Source organism: Leuresthes tenuis, unplaced genomic scaffold (assembly GCF_036924035.1).
Source record: "Leuresthes tenuis unplaced genomic scaffold, fLeuTen1.0.hap1 SCAF_4, whole genome shotgun sequence".
NCBI lineage: Eukaryota > Metazoa > Chordata > Actinopteri > Atheriniformes > Atherinopsidae > Leuresthes > Leuresthes tenuis.
The window spans coordinates 14,672,164-14,691,571 of record NW_027325358.1 but is presented as its reverse complement, the minus strand read 5'-3'; the positions used below and the strand labels follow the sequence as shown (position 1 = coordinate 14,691,571).

Here is a 19,408-nt window from a genome sequence, read left to right as displayed (position 1 = left end):
TCTGCACCTGCTCGACCCTAATAAACGTACAAATAGACATACTGAGTTACTGAGAGCTGATTTTTAACGATCACACCGCGAAGCCACGCTTTAATACCAAAGAAGACGCCACTTATCAGAAAACAGTCTCACCCGTTTCCCAAGTCGACCATTCTGACCGGGTATACCTGGCAGGCCTGGAGAGCCCTGGGATTAAAAGGTGAGACATGAGTGTGAGATGATCCTGAAGATAACCCAAAAAAAAGCCCAGCTTGTTCAGAAATGAGTGTAAAATGAAGAACTAAGTGCAGCCACGACAAGTAGCTAACTTACTGGTGGTCCCATGTCACCACTCGTCCCCTTCAGCCCCGAGGGACCTGGGACGCCCTGAGGAACACAATAGAGAAAACAATCAAGTCTCTTAATGAAAATAACATATTTCATCACACTCGAGTTATCCTGTCCCGATAACGTAGAAATGTGTAGCTTTTATTGTAATTTAATTTTTAGAAGAAAACAATGAATATTTAATTTTTTTTTTTTAAATGCGGAAACGGGGTGAAATGTTTGCATTTTTCGTGTAATCTGATAATTACACAAAAAGCCACCAACATTTTAAACGTTTCACATATGCATATATGTCTATTGTTCGCATATTTGAATACAGATACGCACAAGGTGCTTCTACTACAAATGTTATGTAGAAAAAGAAGACGCAACATTCAGCTGTGAAAAAAAAAGTCTGCAATGGGATTCGCCATCTTAATGTCTATAATTGCAGTAACATAAGCATGTGTGAAATTATACCGGAAATACACACACTAAAAATTCATTTGACATCTTGCATAAGCTCACTCACCAGGGGTCCAGGTCTTCCTCTGAGGCCCAGTGGCCCCGGAGGTCCCTTCATTGCCAGCTATAGGAAGATGGAATAAAGGGGAGGGAGGAGTCAGGTAAATTCTATTAATCTTCATAGTGATACAAAATTCCAACTTTAGATGCAACAGCAATTGCATGTTTGTGTACCTTGGTCTGCTGCAGGATAGCTTGAGCCTGAGCCTCCTGTGCAGAAACCACAGCACCTGTCCGTGGATCGCCACCTGACTGGAACTGCACTCAGAAGAGCAGAAAAACGCTCAAATCCAACTCAATACTCCACCTAGTGGCCATTATATTGTACTGCCACTCAAGTCTTACACATAAGCTACACATGGGGACCAAGTTAAGGGAAAAAACTTCATAAATAAATCAGAGGAAAACATAAGACTTCCACACAGGAGTCAGAGTATTAAAACAATGTGAACTATATGTCAATCCCACCCACCTGATCTCAGCCAGAATAATTAAAATTTAAAGAGATCTACTAAATAAAGTACACATATCTCACATCTAAAATGTTTGCCACACTCTGAAACCCGAGTACAGGAGGGTTTCAAAGACTAACAGATGGTTCATTTGTGTAACAGTCTTCAGCCAGCCTATTTCTCAGTAACATCATTCAAAAAGCCCCATTTGCCCTAAGGCTTTGTTCAAGTTAACAGGACCAAATGACTCCTACAGCAATGTAACTGCAGCTTGTAAGGCTTCTGGAGACATAGAGGTATCTTTCTGTTACCGGTATGAGCATGATGTTTCCTGGAGGACCTGGTATCCCATCAGCTCCATTAAGACCTGGTCGCCCTGGAGGCCCCTGACAGGAGAGAGATGAGGACATTTAAGGAAATATTTCCGTGTGCTCAGTCTTTCACTCAGCAAACAGAGGGCAGTCCTCACCAGCTCTCCAGGGTCTCCTCGAGGACCCACTGGCCCTGTGATCCCAGGAGTCCCAGGCTCTCCCTGCAAATCCACACAAAATAAATCAGAGGGGAATGATGGAATTTATTTTTAAGAAATTATTTGTGGTTAACCTTTGTCATTGTCATTGCCGTTTCAATTTTGACAGAATTTCCCAAACGCAAAACTTTTATTTTGTTGTTTTTTTAAGTGGTATAGAGTTGAAAAATGTGTTTCACGTTACAGGTCATGCAGTAAACTTCACTAACCTCAGGTCCTGGAGGCCCATATGGTCCTGTAATCTGTGTTCCCTGCAAATACAACAAAAAAAAAAAAAGAAAACAGAAGAGCTTGTTTCTGCCTTTTTTCTTGTTAAGATGTAACTATTCCAGCCAGTCATTTATCTAGTCATATCTAGCCATTTTAATAGCCCATTAAATTCATTATGAATTACATCATAGTGACTTTTACAGACCATTAGTTTAAGACCACTCCTGCATTTGAATTTTTATGTTTATATACAAACATTAAAACCAAACAACGTCAACATTTTAGAAAATGATCCTCTTCATTTGAATATTTAGAAAATATAACCACAATATACCATTTTACTCGTTAACAGCTTCATCTATATATTTGCAGGGATCCTTTCATAATTTCCATACATTTTTGGTTTATTCAGCAAATTAAACAGAAAGTCAAAGTACTTATTTACACTGACGGATATGAAAATAAAAAACACACTGACTTGCATCATTAGTTGCGATGTTCTTAAACAGCCAGAGAAATGAATCGATGGGTTCAACATGACAAAAGTTGTAGAATATGTCTTCATATCATCTATATGTTCTCATCGGCATTCAAACAGGTGAACAAAACAACGCTTCTGTAGTTCAACTGAAAAGTCTCTGGTCGACACTGATTATCAATGTAATATTAATGATCAAATGTCACCATTGTACGGGATGAGCAGCTTATGTGTTTGTGAATGAATGGCTGGTCAAAAAATAGGAACAAGAACAAGAATCTGACAAACATTCACAGTTATTGCTAAAGACGTTACCATTTTTGTTTCTCAGCTCAATGGACACGCGCCAGCCAGTATCTAAAATTTCTGCGGTTTTGTGTGTATTTTTCTTACCATTCCAAGATAGCCTGGCTCTCCTTTCTCTCCTTTTTCAGGCAGATTCTGATGAAAGACGATGGCAGAGAAATAAAACCAACGTGAATATGTTTTATTAGGAGGGCTTTCGTGTTCCAATACAATGTTGGTGTTTCACAGCTTGAACGGCACCTGTGTGTTAAGAGCATACTCCCGTTCTCTCTCAGCTGGTCCGTACCGCTCATCGTATTCGTCCTCGTATTCATACTCATTCACATGATAGTGGTGCGTTGTGTTGTCATAGTCCTCATACTCTACGATCTGTCCGAGAAACACGCAAAGATACAATAACGAAGAACAAGACAAGACAGACAGAATGCATTTAAGCCAAGCTCGCGTTGTGGTTGTTCCTCTCACCTCGTACTCAGTCACGTTAGGACCAACAGTCAAGGTGGAAACAGAGATGTCCTCATCGAGGTCGCTATAGTCGAACTCTTCAAATTCTTCCACCACATACTTCTTAGGCGTTCGCTCCACCTGAGGAAGATAAAAGAACAAAAATAACGACTCAAAGGCCACAGAAAATCTTTTTTATCTTTACACAGAACATTCAAATGAGTAAATTTAACCTTTATATTGAACAGAAAGAGACAGGTATCTGTTGAGATTTCAGAGACACTTTCTCTATCAGCCTGTCTGAAAGAGAGCTTGATCAAATGAAGAGTAATAAACTACAACATGTCATCTGCTCATCTAACAACTGAAGCTGACCTTGTCTTAGTATTTTTTATTTTGGCTTCTTTAGATCAGCAGTTCAGGAAGAATTGTCCTCTGCTGCATGGACTCTGTCTGGAAGTCACCACAGGACAGCATCCACGCCCAGCTAAGTCTGAACCAGAGTTGTGTTTTGTGCGTCCTGCTGTGCTGCATGGTTCTGAGTGCTATAGACTGACACACAGTGACCTGAACGATTTTTCAACTTTTTTACATGAAGCACCTCAGTGAAAACACGAGCATCTTCTGATGAAGGACAATCTCTGACAGAGAACTGCTAACCTGCAGCAGATAGCAAAGCACACTGGACGCTGTTCTGAGATGGAGACACTGATGATGGCTCAGACACATTATACCTGAGTCTGTGCTAAACGAGACACCAGAAGGGAGACACGTAAATGGGGAGCTTCCATTGCCGCTCTACACCAAATAGTATTCAGAGCTAGCTCGCTTCAAAAAACCTCCTTTGTCTTGCATATTTTAGCAAGACCTTAATTAGCAGCTCAAGTTGCCTGTTTTACCAGAGGTGAGTCCTCTGATAAAAAAAAAGAAGAAGAAAGAAACAAGTTGGACTTAACAAGCAGAGGAAAAGGTATTTGAAACCTTTCCTAGGAGTGTGGAGCGTTGTTACACAGAGTAGACTGTATAGAGTGTACTGAATCACAAAAAGAAGGGAAATAGGGCTGGGGGAGAATCTGTTTGTAGCCTTTTAAACAACAGCTTATGACAATAAGAGCGTGTGTATGTGTTTGTCTGAGAAATAAATATTTACAGCGCAGTGGTAGCCTAATAGTGTTGAGCACCTTCATTTACTCTCAACACAGTGAGGATTTATCCACAAACCACAGGCAGTAATTAATGATGCATAGAGGATTCCAGAAATTACATATGTGGCCTGCACAACTGAACCATTTATCTGTTTGTCATATCCAGTTACTGAATTCATCATAAATACATGTAAAAGGCTCCTTTCTGCTTGAAGCCTTAGGGAAAACCTTTAATTCACAGCATCCAATCATGAGATACCTTATAATGTGTGAAATTTGTGGGCTGGGGAGAGTGAAAGGTTTTATTTAAACTATATTGTTCATTTAGTTCAATTTCTTCCTTCTTTCTATTAGTTTTTGATGATAACTCACCTCCTCGGTCTCTGTCAATATGTTGTCATAAGGTAAAGCTGCGTCACAGTCTGGTATGTAGTCCTGACAGTACGTCTCTGCTGCTCTGGGATCATCGATGAGCAGCAGCTGCTGGATTTCTCCCTTTTTCAAAACAACACACACAAATACAACCCTGAAAGTAATTGGCTCTACAAAAGTAGTCAGGAATGCACATAAAGCATTAGGTCACATCAAAGATGTCATCACTGGTCATAACTGTACAAAATGGCAATAATCTAAGAAATGACACGGCACATCCATGTGTTTCACATGTTTCTATCTTTGAATGTGTTCATTTAGTCAGATCAAAGTGACTCAACATGCTGTTTTTATTGTCGCTCTGCAGTTAATCGTCTCCAGAGTTTTTGTCTCAAGCGGCGCCAGCACATTACATCCACAGACAGTTAGAAACTCTTACTCCTCCTCCCTCTGTGTCAGACGTGCACACACATATTAGGAAGTCCAAGCCAAATACAGCTAGGAGCTGTTCAGTTAAACAGATGGCCCACCTGACATAACAAAGGTCACAGTCTGCATTTGAGGTCTGTCAGAATTACCTCAGACTTTTTGTGTTCTGTCAGCATTGATTATGGAAATATCCAAGGTCATGCATGAAAGGTTCTGGGTAAAAAAAAGGGCGCTGCACTGAATTCTCACAACCACTTGAGGGTGGTGCAGAGAGATAGGCCTTTATTTGTTTTAATACGTTTGATAGATACATTTTAAAAAGCTCCAACAACCACAGATGGTTCTAAGTCTCAAATAAGGAACTTATAGTGATGAAAAAAAGTTTGAAATAATTTCTGTTCAATTGCTTATATTTTTCATCAATAAAGACCTTAATCCCCAATGGAGTATTCAGACAGGTATCAGGAAAAGTATGCAATTTTACAATTCTGTTCATGACAAAAGAATGGGAATTATGATTAGAATCACATGTTAAAAGTTGATGGAATCATAGCCAGATGTGAATGGTTTTATTTAAAGAGCAGGAACCGAACAAAGTCTGATCTGGGAAACTGTATTAAGGCCTGAAAAGGGAACATTCTATAGGACCTCAAAAAAGAGTTGTTGAGTCTCATCAGACTGGAGAAGGTTTTTAAAGCTTCTCCAACAATAGTGGAGTTTTGACTCTATCAATCAACGGACAAATTGTGTACGAATGGTAGAAATTCAAAAAGACTTTTATTGTCCCATCGAGATGTCGTCCAACAAAGATCACTCCAAGAGATAGAGCTGTAATAGTCAAGGCCAACAAACCTCTTTGCTTGACTCTTGCAAAGTCAAAAAAAGAGCCGAGACCAACTTCTATACCACTAACCCCTTCTCACATTGGTTAATATCAATATTCATGAATCCATCACCAGGAGAACGCTGAAGAGTCGGGTGCATGGCTGCGCTGCAAAGATAAACCAACTGCTCTCCAAAAAACACAGAGCTGCAAGGAGAAGCCAGGGGGCTGCTTCTTGAAGTGTTCTGCAGATCGATGAGACCAAAATAAAACTTTTTGCAAGAAATACGAAGCACTATGTTTGGAGAAGGAAAAAATAAAACACGGCACTCCAGCATACAAATCCTATTCTTCTAGTGTCAAGATTCCACTTAAACTGGACCAGGATGGCTTGTCGTCAGCATTTATCAGCTGAAGGTCGCATCAGACACTGGTGCACACACTTACTCACAGATATATAATCACTTTTGTCAAATAATTGATCAAATTTAAATATTTTCTCTATGGGTTCCTAGACTTGTGTAGAAAATCTGAAAACAATTTAGGTCATATGAACAATTGCCACAAACTCTTAAGCGTAATTGAAAGTAATATACTTCATATTTTCTTCATGATTTGTGATTTTGCCAAAGCCAAATCAGTTTATACCTGACAAAGTTATATTCGACATTTGACAGGCTAAAGATGTTACCGGCGATGTGTTTCAACTCCCCTCCACTGTCCAAGTTATACCACATGACACTGTGGGACCCACAGAAATAGGCCTACCTCAAACACATCCTCATCCAGCAGGCGTGTCCCAAATACGGTGACACCGTCAGTGCTGATGTAGGGATCATGAGCTCTGAGCAGGTCCAGCGTGTCCACCTTCTGACAGTCCAGGTAGAGAGTCACTGTCTGGCCCTCTACGCTGTAGGCCACTCTGTGCCACCTGGTAACCAGAAAAACATGAAGAAAATCTATATTTTACAACTTCTTTCATAAGTTTGTGTCCTCTGTTTTTGTGATAAGATTAGTAGTGGGTTTCTTCTGTGTATTTGTTGCTAAGAATATTCTTTAGAATCTTTTTTTCATGCAGGGGAATAAATAATCTCAGTAGTTTTACAAACTGTATTCTTTTGTCTACAGATAAAAATCTGGCACATTTGGGTCAATTCTTTTAATGTGCTTTATCCCTGTTAAACATATCAAATAAACAAAACAAACTATGTATATAGGCCCCTGTGTATGTGTAGTTACCCACTTGCCATCAGCCAGGTTGATTTTTCTAAAGATGGGATAAAGTTCTGGAGTTGGTTGACCCTCATGGTCCTCATACAGGAATACAGGAGAGCGGGCAATCTCTAAACCCAGCTGCTGTGTGCCCTGATGAATGCAGAAACACAGATCAGAAAGAAAAACAGTTAACGTGTCAAAATAATAACATGATTTGCATGTCTGCGCACCAGTGGGGTTTCAACAGACTGTTGCTTACCTGTGTGTCATACAGGGAGAGGAGAAAAACCTGTGAGCCTTTTACAGCTTTAACCGTCGTCACCAGAGAGAAATTCACAGGAAATGGCGAATCTGGAGGAAATGTGCACATACAGAATAAGGCACATATAGCCAGTCAAATTCTGACACTCTGTGTTTGCTGAGCCAAACTAGCCCCAAAAACCTGCAGTAAAACTTACCTGGGAAAAGTTGCTTTGTGGGCGCGCTCAGTTGAATCTTCTTGTTGATTTTAAAGGAGAGGTCTGTCTCCTCTCGTCCCTTCCTGCTGGTACACAGTCCTGCCTCCAGTGACACGCCCTCCATGCCCTCTGAGATCTCCAGGACTTTCAGGACATCAATGGGATTAGCTGCAAAGACAACAGAACACTGTGACTGACAGGATCAGTGGGTTTCATGAGGAAATTACTTTTAAGATGTTCATTCTGGTGTTAACCTCATCAGAATCATTTTTGTAAGTATCTATGCCAAACAGCCATAACATTAATACATTTTCTATTTTGTGTAAGTCTCCTTTGTTCTGCTTAAATAGCTCTGATCAAAAAAACTTTTTTGATGTTTGATGGTATCCAAGATCAGGACAGTGTTGTATCATTTGGGTCCTTTGGTTGTGGGATGGGATTCCAGTACAATAGGCATCTGCATACCGCAGATGCTACCTCGGATAATGATCTGAGGGTTTGGAGGCTGAGGTTACTGCTGGTAGTGGCATTGCCATGGAGCGTTTGCTTGGTCTCCATCAGAATTTAGATATGTGGTTCTTGTAAAAGTATTGTACATGTTAATGTCAAGAACCAAGGTTTTCCAGCACAGCACTACACTGTAATGAGTCATGAAATGATCAATATTATCAATTTCACCTGTCAGTAATTCAACCGTGCAAGCAGTGTTATTTGCTATACTGCCAAGTGGCACAAATGTGTAACAGTCAACCTTTAGCTGAGGGAAAATCTGGTTTTGTCCATATGTGTGGCACCTCCATCTTCCTTTTCTGATGTTACAGCAACTACTGGTGCCTCAGTCATTAAAAAAATAGAGATGCACACACTGAGCTGCTTCACTGTCATGTGTTTTACACTGTGAGATGCACATATTTAGGTAGCAAGTGATTCCAATAAGTGATACAGTAAAAGTAATACAGTTTAGGGAAACAGTAACAAGTTGGTTACGCTTAGATTTGACAACTGCATTAGCTGCCTTGGAGCCACTGGTCATATCCCAAAAACAGTAACGCTAAATGTTAATTTCTCCATAGTTGAACCAGTCTATAAGCACCAGTGGAACTGTTATCAAAATTAAGTTGAGGTATTCAATTACTTCTTTTCAAAATTGCTTTCATATTTCATATTTCTCTACTGATCTTTTTGGACTCATTTGACTCATTTCTGGAGTTTTCTCACCTTGCCTTATCTCAATAACCTCCAGTCATGCATTGTCAGCAAACAAACTGTGACAATACCATTAAGTTAATCCACACTGGCGTTGACTAGTTTAACATCAGAAACAAGCCTAAGTTAAAATACACACCAAATGCACACATTCTTTTGAATGGGGTGAACACTATGGTCAGAGCTCTGCACGGATGGACTAAGCTGAAAAAGATGGGACGTGAAAGAAGTCTGGTGAGAAAGAAGGGGATGAAGAGGGAACAAGGAAGAAATAATAGATGATAGAGGAGAGGAGGGCATGCCTCTACTGGTGTGGCTTCTTTTAACACGTATTTCTGAGGCTTACGTAAACCCACCATCTGCCTTACACCTTTACACTCACACACGAACACATACACACACACACACACACACACACAGACACACACAAATATGTAGGTACATAATAGGTTGGCAAAATATAAGAGCCTTAGCGCCCGATGTATACGTTGCCCTTCAGGTTAACTTTATCCATTTGTTTGCCTGTTGGCATTCTGTCAGCTCATAATGCTGTCTGCCAGGTGTTTGGCACGATATAGTCACTGATATAAATAATGCTTTTAAAACTTGCCATTGATTTTTCTTTCTTTATGAGCTGACAAATGTCGGTGAAAAGTTTTGATTGGCATTGGGATTATTTCCTCTGTAGTTTTTGCTGAGGTTGCAAACTGCATCTCCACTGTTGGTGTGACATGAAATAAAAAATAAATAAAAAGGAAAAGGAAAAATATTTTCAAAAAGACAAGGAGAGCAAAGCAAATGTTGTTTTACCTTTCCACTGTGCTTTACATTTAGTCGCACATTTCATGTCACATGAGCCATATGAAATGCATAGAACCTAAAAGTTTTTTTTTCTTTAGTTATGAGTCAAATATTTCTTCATTTAGAATAGTAGCACAGACAAGCTCGCTATTCCCCACTGCTTCTGGTGTTTATGCTAAGCTAATAAACTTTAATGTCATATGAACAGCATAGACATGAGGGTGGCATTATCATTCTCTTCCAATCAAAATCCTCTCCTTCTCTCCTTATTTCACCTCTAAGAAAAGATCCAAAGCAACAGTCTTCTCCCACAAAAACATTTTTCACAAAGCACTGATAAACCATGTAAATGGTTCTGCCCATTTTTTTCCCAGAGACTCTATCCATTCGCAGGTTAGCAATAAAATAAAAAAGGGGTTTTATGTTTCTGTTTAAATGTTAGTATGACCAGCTGTTAACATTCTTTTGTACAGCTATAACTTGGCTACAGGGTAGATCTTGACATGTACACATGCTAGAGCCACTTCTCCTGAAGCTAGTAAGCAGTGTGTATAAGAAGAGGGGTTTCAGTCATACATACCAATGAATGAGCAGAAATGACAACCGAACGTACCAGAGAACAAGACAAGACATGGAAACTTTGTTCTTTCATTATATGCACATCTAAAAGCTCCAGATAATGTTTCCTTTTGTTTCTGATGCATGAGTCAGTGCAAGTTTAAAACAACATCCACATCATCACATGCACACACGTATGTGCACACTGTGCATATACTATGTTGTTCATACACATGGGGGGGGGGGGTTCTCCTCTTCTGAGTTGCTGCTGTTATCCCGAGGCTCTAAGCTGTGGTGCGAGGGGCACTGTGATCAACATGCACACACATGCAGAGTATGTCGTGAGCTTCAAGAGAAAGTAGAACAACTATCGTTTGAACAGAAAAGATCCTAACAATGGAATTTTCTTGACTGTCCAAGTCAATCACATGACTTAAATCCAACTAAAAATCTGTTCCACCTGCAGACGACCAGCCTAAAGTACCCCAAACCCACAAAGAAATGAGGTTGGTTAGTGCAGGCTTCAGAGAACAGAATCTGAGGCCCTGTTCTCTGCTGGTCATAGCAGCTGCAATCCATATGAAAAATACTTAATCATATTGATTGACTTATGTTACTGACCAGTTATGACCAGCGGGTGAAGAAGCACAAGCTAAACAGTAAAGTAGAACTGTTATTAAGTGCAACTTAACAAAAAAGAGAGGCAGTGGATAATGTACCACTTTAATAACTTAGGCTGATGCTGTATTTGAAAATGATTTTCTTTTCGTTGCCCATGCTGCAACTTTCCATCTTCCTTTCATGATGATTAAGTAGTTTTTGCAACAACAACCACATAACTCCACTTTGGATCTTTGAGGAGCAATGTGGAGCCGTGGTGCAGATCGACACATTGACAACACATATGAAAGTCTTTCGATTTTCTGGAAACCAGATGCGTGCCTGTGTTTGTGTGCATGTATGATCGATGACTGTGTTAGTGCTTTAATTGTACAAGTATATGCCTGTAAATGTGTGTTTGTGATTAGTTGGTCGTTACCTCAACCTACTTTTTGCAGAAACAACAATTTGACTTAACCCTTTCCACATTGCATCACAGCACAAACACAGACAAAACAGAAACCGCACCAGGGCTCAAATCCCCCACTGAGAGAATTGCCCTGAGTCTGTCATTGTAGTCTGAGTACTCTTTGTAGGCCCACTACCCTTCTTGCTTGCATTGAACATCCCTCTGAACTTCACATAAGTATCCTCAAAGACAAAACCATGCAAATGATAAAAAAAAAGAGAGAGATGAAATCCAGACGTAAGGAAAGGGCACAAGAGGAAAAGCAATGAGGAGTGAAAGGGACCATATGCTTCCTTTCCTCCGAGTTCATCTGGCTCTGATCAAAGATACACACTGGATAGTCTCCCCTGCTCTCAGACACACACACACACACATAGATTTACCTAAATTCATTCGTAGTTTCAGTGTCAGAGAGAAGAAAGCCTACAGACAGACAGACAGACAGACATGTGCTCTTCATCTCCCTCTAGGAATGTGTGCTGAAACCACAGCTCACCTCTAGTCTAAACGCCTCGGTTGCAATATTCCCTCCCTACTTTCTACAAATGAACAGCAAAGGGATTCTTTCGCATACGGTGCATCCCTTCCAGCAAAGCTTCTCTCAAGAACTACATCAATATTTGTCCATCACAGGGTTCAAAGTCTTTGCTTAACAGCTTCGCCTCACTTTAGGTGGCCTGTGTGCGCTGTTATTGTTGGATGTTAGATCATATAGAGGCTTTGATTTTGTAGAACAAAGAGTGAACTCATTCCCAAACACAAAAATTAGTTTTGACATGTTATAAACATTTTTTTCGCATCAAAGCCTGACATGGATCTACAAAACAATGATATAAACACAAAGACATGTAAGTGAACTGGCAAGATTAGAGACGTTAATCAATAAAGAGATACTTAATGCGTAGTGCTCTACTAAATCGATTCCAAGCAGTAAAGATCTGCACCTTCTGACTTTACATTCTGATTAAGAATATCCTTTGCTTGCACAATTCTTTAACTACTTGTTCAATTTTTTTTCCAACATGAAATCCTAACAATGTAAAAAAGAATATTTATCATCAAAACGTTTAAATCATCTTTAATATTTTGCGTCTTTGGCATAATTTGTTGAACAATGGAGTCTCCTTGGAGAAACAAGCAGACCCCCCCATTCACATTACAGAGCAGCCCAAGTTATGTCTGCTTCAATTTATCAAATTATTACAATTTCTACTTAATCTTTAGGTTATTGATTGCTTGTCAGTGGCAGCCACTGCTTTACAAGTTAAGAGAACACTATGGTATAGATCAATTTGAACTGTTCAGTGAACAGTAAATTATGTCATTATCTTTGATAGTTCTATAATCTAAAGCCCTGTCTACGTATACAACTGTGTATTTAGAAAACAAACTTTTTTTTCTCAGCATTTTGACCATCACACACACAAACATGAGTTTTTGGTGACTGGAAACAAATCTTTTGGTAAACTTCATCCAGGACGAAGATATTTAGATTTTCCATCTTTAATGTTGCTATGTGGACAAGGTAGAATTTTTGGCTAGCTCCATTAAATTGTGCTAATCTATTTCCTTCATTTGATTTGCTCAAATCTCCTCGTTGATTACTTGGAAATGACAGATGTGGACAAGATCGTGACGATGCTTATCTTGCAAACAGGACTTTTTACATGTTCGCAAAAGTATAAACTACCGTTATGCTGTTATCCCCCAACTATATCAAGGGCATCCAAATGTACCACAAAGGTGCAGCACACAGACTCTTCTAATATGAAGCCATGCTGTTGCAATAAATGCAGTATGCATTTTGTATTGCCTTAAGGAATTATGTAAGGCCTTCCCTGAAAAAAAAAATTGTCTGGATGGGAGCATATGTTGCCCTTAAACCTGTATATACCTTTCAGTGTTGATGGTGCCTTTTCAGATGTACAAGTTGCCAGTCCTACTGGCACTAATGCACCAACATACTATCAGAGATGCAGGCTTTTGAACTGAGTGCTGATAACAAGCTGGAAGGTCAATCTTCTCTTTAGTCCAGAGGATGCGGTGCCCATAATTTCCAAAAAGAATTTCAAATTATGATTTGCATGACCACAGAACAGTTTTCCACTTTGCCTCAGTCCGTTCTATATGAGCTTTGGTCCAGAAAAGATGGCAGGATCATGTACACATATGGTTTCATAGCGAGAGTGATGACCCTCTGGGAGCTGACCCTCAGGTTCAATTCCCGGCTGGGGCCTTTCTGTGTGGAGTTTGCATGTTCTCCCCGTGTATGCGTGGGTTCTCTCCGGGTCCTCTGGCTTCCTCCCACTGTCCAAAAACAAGCTGGATGGCCTGTTAGGTTAATTGACAAATCTAAATTGTCCTTAGGAGTGAGCGTGTGTGGTTGTTTATCTCATTTGTCTCTGTGTGGCCCTGTGATGGACTGGCGACCTGTCCAGGGTGTACCCCGCCTCTCCGATGACCGCTGGGATAGGCTCCAACCCCCCTGCGTCCCAACTGACAGATTAAGCTGGTATAGAAAATGGATGAATGATGACCCTCTGCTCATCTGAGAGACTCTCTTTTAGGTGCTCTTTTATACCAATCATGTTCATGACCTATTGCCAGTTAACAAAGGCTGTCCTTATGATTGTATAGGAACACTGCAGCAACATTACAGATAGATTTTCAGTTAACTAGAACAAACTGAATACAAATATATCAGTGCACAATGAAAATGACTTGTGCTTAACAGCTTTAACTGTAATGTGTGTCAAAACAAGAGAGTGCAGCCATGCTAGTGACTATTAAGCTAAACTCTCAGAGCGGTGCTTTGAGCTTGATACTAATATCACCATGATAAAATGCTATTAGTAATTATAAAAATACTTTCAGTAATTATAAAATAAATTACTAGCCTCTCTGTAACTGTAATTTCTTCTTTTTTGGGGGGATGAGTTTCCTCAGTAGAAGATAATAAATCTAATTATCACCAATTAGTTTAGCATGTTTACCCAATAACATCTGTGAATTTGTGGAATTTATATAGAAGATGGCCATTCACTCTGTGTCAGTACAGATGCGCCTTTAACCTGCTTTCTAACTTAGGGTCAAAAGAGAGCAAATTGGTTGAAATAAAAAAAAAATCTATGACTTCAGTAGAAGTCTAGAAGAAAATTACCCCAATGTCATGCTTCTGAACATAATGTCCTGATGAGTTGATGGTCTCAATCATTGCAAGTCTTCCTAATCAAAGAATTTTTGTAGAATGTGGTCCCATTTAAAATAAAATAAACTCCAAAAAGCAAGCAAAATAAACTACAAAAAGCAAGCAAAATAAACTACAAAAAGCAAGCTAGGGCTCAAAATTGGAGTACCCCCCACCCCCACCCCCACCCATAATTTACAACCTTTAAATAAACTTTCATACTGGTAAATCTTAAATATGTCTCTGTGGTTGCTTGAGACCTGAGGAAGATGTGTAATTTTTTCGTGTTGTGTCTTGGCAACCTCTAGACGGGGCATAACACATGTCAAAAAGCTGTATCATTGTTGAAATGACTAGTAATCTTTAAAGCCTTTAGGCTATGTTCAGAAACTTTCACCTCAGAAACATCCTCAAATCAAGTCAGGATCAACTTCATAACAAGAAGACCGAATGAACAACCTTGGAATCTTATCTAACAAAAGTTAAGTGCAACAATTGCTGCATCCGTTTTAGTCATAGTAGTACAAAGTAACTGCTTAACTGCGAATGTGCTCTGTCAGTCAAAAAAGATTAATGCCGTCGGTCGCCAAACCCAATGCAAGAAGCTCAAGGGAGAAAGAGATCAATCAGAAATTTGGTCATCACTTCTGCAGTGAATGTCAGCTGCATAGAACGCCTCCAGACACCGCATTCTGGACGAGCTGACCTAAAGACCTCCCTTCAACAATTGTGCTCACACTGTCAGTTAAACAACCACAGTAATCAATCACTGCACAATTTTTTCCTCCCGATGGGCAGGCAAACACCTTGCATCATAGCTCCAACGCCATCGCTGTGTGAGCACTTTGTATGTTACGAAAAGAAAGTGGCGTCTATCTAGCATATCTTAGTTATGTGCGGTTCCATGCTGACACTGGCTAATGATCAGTTAATAAGAAGTACAGCTCCTGTGGCTGTGAAAGCAACCAGCTTTGCTTTTGTTATTAAAGAAATGAAAATTCAATTCTGACCACGGAGAACATGGAGAGTTAGGACAGGCAAAGTACCACCCAGCATAAAGGAAACAAAAGCCTCATGGCAATCAATCCACTCGTTGTTCAATTATTCAAGTCTGCATAAAAATGGGAGGCCAACACAAATACTGCCGCCACCGGTCATACTTTACTTTATTAGCAGTATGGCGGTAACATACTGCCATGTATCAGAAACTGTGTCCTGTGTAATTGTCAAATGCAAACAGATTGTCACTGAAGGCTTCTGATTTCATCTTTTTGCTTTTTAGTCTAGCTGTGGAAGCACCTCAGAATGTAACAGTATTAAACTATGACTGGATTGACAATCATTTTAGTGATAAGCACATAAGCACTTCAATACTTTGGGGGCAATAAACCACATAGGTCAGATTGATGGCAACATGCTATACACAGTGAGGCAGTTAGTTCAGTGTCTGAAACACCTCGGGCCAGATCGTGACATGCTTGACCGTAACCTGAACACATAGCTCTGAAGTTCAAAATCATAATTCAGATACTGCAAAACCTGCTGACAGCCAGGTGTGAAACTGCATTTGACAGTGAGTACAATATCAAAACTGAAGATGGCTATGTAACCATTGTAATGCCAGAGTTCATTCAGTAACTGAAGAGGAACAAACCAGATGGTTAAAGTGTCCCTATTTGAAAGAGGGCTATTTTCTAATCAATTTTAATTTACAAGGACACCTTGAGAGATGCTCAAGGGTTCACACCCTGAGTTTGACTGAAGGTACCACTGAAGGTCCAGAGGTCACATTAGTCACTTCAGTAATGACCTCCACAGACAGAGTGAGGTTTGAACATGCACATGTTATCACTTCATATGTGCTGGGACAATAATTCTGTCAATCTTTGATTCCCTTTGCAATACAACATTTCCAGTGCATTATTTACCTTCATCCCAAAGACAGACCGTTAATGCTTGCTTGAAGGTTATTAAGGTTATACATATCGTAAATACTATTTCAGCCTGTTCTCTGACAGAGCAGGTGGAGAAAACACAATGGGAGTGTTGGCCAAGTCATCTGCTCACTACATTTCTGATGCAGTCATCAATACACCAGTTAGATGTTGACTTGCAAGTAAAATATCTATTAAATGAGAAAAACAACAAGTTACGCTGCATTAATTGTCCTTCATTTCTACAAGCACTGAGAAATAGAACCATTAATACTGTAGGACTGGGAAATGACATGTTTAACATTTTGTATACTACACTTCATCTTGCCATTTTGAGTCTTTTTGCTTCTTTACAGACTTATCCAAATTCATATTCACCAAGTGGACAAATGTGATATTGTTGAAATTCTCAACAAGATGCAAACAAGTATTGTTTCCATATTGTTCCTGTTCTTAAAAGCTAACACAGATTGAAAATATATATATATATATATATATATATTAAGTGCATCGTATGAGGAAAACACATTTGAAACAACTACAAACAACATGACTCCATCTTCAACGCAGGTCGGGTATGAATAACAACTCCAAAAAAGGATCTAAAAAAACCTTGGAGTGAGAAGAGTGCTTCCAGAAGAGTGCAGAGCCTTTCAAGTCTTCCGTGCCTTCATGGATACCCAGGTGGAAAAGAAGAAGAAGCAGACAGCACATGCTGGGGGCATGGCTGAGGGCGATGACTGTAAAGTTGTGACATCAAAACCAACCAGAGGTCCTGATGGCTCATTCTTAGGGCCCAGACTCTGATCACACACTAAGAAAATTGAATCTATAGATTGAACTTTTTTATATCCATACAGTATTTAAACAGCAGTTTACTTGCTATAATAAAATCTTTATGGTCAAGCTTCTTTTGGACCAACCAAGTTCAAACATTCTTGGTTTAATTGAGAAAGTGGGCATTTAGCAGTCTCCTTTGAAGTTTCTGTCATTATTCAAAAGTAGGGGATAATCTAACATGTGTGTGCAGTCTTGATTTTTAAGTTGATAAACATCAGTAACACCAGGCTCTAACAGCCATAGAAGATTAAAGTCCTCTTCTGCTTCCAGTGCAGCTCCAGGGGCTGCTGCATAGAACTGAGCATCCCCTGAACTCTGCACAGCTCACTTTAATTTGCAGGAGTCTGTGGCCCAGCTGTAGAAGTTAAATATCTGCAAGCTGCAGTATGAGAGAACACAGTGATGCAGCAGGTATGGCAGAACAAGTCTAGACAAATAAGCCTATGCCTTTAGAAAGTTTAGCAAATGTGCAGTGGGTTCCTGGAGACCGGAGAAGGGTAGTTAAGTTCAATGAGCTTAAGGCCTGTATGATCTGGCACGACTAAAAAATGGAAGTCTTTTTTTTTCTTTGGTAGAAAGAGTCGAAGATATGTTTTCGTATGGAGATACCCTGCACCTGACCAATATCTGACAAATCAACAAACCAAAAGTTTGGCTGCATGTACAAATTGATAAAAAAACAAAACAAATGTAGTTATGTTTGACGAGGAGGATTAAATAACTGTAAGGATGGCCAGAAGTCTATATATTCAAATTCAACCTGTTGAGACCCAGAGGGCAGGTGGTGCAAAGTGATGCGATACAGTTAGAGAAGGAGTTAGAAGCAACCAATTCAACTTTTCACAAATCACATGAATTTTTTTTTTTTTTTAAGTTTTAGCCTACCTGCTCTCGAGGTGTAGAAAGATGTGACAAGCAGCAGCAGCGGCAGCCATGACTCGCGCATTAAACTCCGTCTATCCATCATATTGCATTTGAAACTAATTATATGACCACCAGTAATTCTCTCTTGCCTCCGCTTCTCTCCGCAGGACACGTGCAGTCAGAGGAATTTCAGCTCTGCACGAGCTTCAATCGTTTCAAAGTGAGTCCGGACTCCGACAGCTGGGAATTAGGAGCGCGCATGCATGAAGGCTGATTAAAATGATGCTAGATGATACTCAGCAGTCCGTTTACTCATCTTCTTGCTGTTTTGCCCCTAAGTGGACGGATGGAGACGGTAGACCAGCGGGGCAAAAGAAAAAAACAAAAACCTAATCTGGTAAGGTGTCTTTTTCACCCGCAGAGAACTCTCCTTACTTTCTCTTCCCTCCCCTCTCTGCTCCTTTCCGGGGCGACCCCTCCCTCCTCTGAGACTCCTTAGACTCGTGGGGCTGTGCTAAACCATAATTACTGCGCGTGTCATCATTAGCATAATTATTGTCTGAGTGATTTAAGGGACTACATAACGTATCCATCTATCCCTTCCTCGCGCTCCCCGTTATTAATACGCGTGCGCGGTCGAGCACAAACGGGATTGCCGTGCACTTTCAACTTGGCATCAAAAGTTGCTCTTTATACAGGATCTAATAAAAACATCCAGCATGAGGACTGAGTGCTTGTGCCACTCAGATTTTAATGCTGTCTGCCTCGCTCTGAAGAAGCGCGCGCGCACATGAGCGCGAGCAGCATGCTAGGACAGGACAACGGTGCTGCCCAACTAATAAAAAATATGCTGCTGCAGACTCCAAATTCCAGTGCCTGTCTGTCTTTGCCCATCCCACACTCTCCTCTGACACACGGTATATTCTCCATGCGCACAGTGGATGCCATGTCTTCTTGTTTCAAGTGTTTACTCTACTTTATCCCTAAGGTGGAGAGGTCAAAAGAAAGCAGGAGCTCACTGGGAGGTTAAGAAACTCTTTATGAGCTTTTAGCATAGGTTTATGGGAGAAAGAGGCTGGCAGAAAATTAGCTCTGTACACGCACACACATGCATACATGTATCTGTCCTGCTTTAGCCACCATTTCTAAGAGGATGTTCCCTTTTGGATCGCATATTATGCAAAGAATAGATCTCTTTGAAAAGGGTATTCAAACTAATGCTTTACTTTTCTGTCTAATTTCATGAGGGTTAGAGGA

At 40.1% G+C, this 19,408-nt stretch overlaps 2 protein-coding genes across 2 annotated transcripts in view; both read right to left on the bottom strand.

Moving 5' to 3' along the window:
* Positions 1 to 4,041, bottom strand: part of LOC140304886 (uncharacterized) — a 20,304-nt gene extending 16,263 nt beyond the window's left edge. The window contains exons 1-12 of the mRNA XM_072383693.1: positions 3,985 to 4,041; positions 3,272 to 3,391; positions 3,047 to 3,175; positions 2,894 to 2,941; positions 2,022 to 2,063; positions 1,753 to 1,815; positions 1,595 to 1,669; positions 1,006 to 1,089; positions 839 to 895; positions 313 to 366; positions 133 to 186; positions 1 to 17 (exon numbers count right to left, since the gene is read on the bottom strand). The exon at positions 1 to 17 is cut by the window's left edge and continues 37 nt beyond it. Coding sequence (XP_072239794.1) covers positions 1 to 17; positions 133 to 186; positions 313 to 366; positions 839 to 895; positions 1,006 to 1,089; positions 1,595 to 1,669; positions 1,753 to 1,815; positions 2,022 to 2,063; positions 2,894 to 2,941; positions 3,047 to 3,175; positions 3,272 to 3,391; positions 3,985 to 4,041 — 800 coding nt within the window. The remainder of the gene's footprint in view (positions 18 to 132; positions 187 to 312; positions 367 to 838; positions 896 to 1,005; positions 1,090 to 1,594; positions 1,670 to 1,752; positions 1,816 to 2,021; positions 2,064 to 2,893; positions 2,942 to 3,046; positions 3,176 to 3,271; positions 3,392 to 3,984) is intronic.
* Positions 4,042 to 4,236: 195 nt separating this feature from the next.
* On the bottom strand, positions 4,237 to 18,568 carry LOC140304885 (collagen alpha-1(V) chain-like). Its single transcript, XM_072383692.1, has 7 exons — positions 18,173 to 18,568; positions 7,693 to 7,860; positions 7,494 to 7,585; positions 7,263 to 7,384; positions 6,788 to 6,950; positions 4,768 to 4,890; positions 4,237 to 4,269 (listed from the first exon to the last, which is right to left on the bottom strand). Exons 1-7 carry the CDS (start codon positions 18,252 to 18,254, stop codon positions 4,237 to 4,239), a joined length of 783 nt encoding a protein of 260 aa, XP_072239793.1. The 5' UTR covers positions 18,255 to 18,568.
* Positions 18,569 to 19,408: the final 840 nt, after the last annotated feature.

Coding starts and splice junctions, on each gene's coding strand:
- LOC140304885 (XM_072383692.1), bottom strand. CDS start 18,254: ATGATGGATAGACGGAGTTTAATGCGCGAGTCATGGCTGCCGCTGCTG. Junction 7,385..7,493: donor TCTCCCTGTATGACACACAG/GTAAGCAACAGT, acceptor TGCATTCATCAG/GGCACACAGCAGCTGGGTTT. Junction 4,270..4,767: donor TATTGACAGAGACCGAGGAG/GTGAGTTATCAT, acceptor CACTCTATACAG/TCTACTCTGTGTAACAACGC.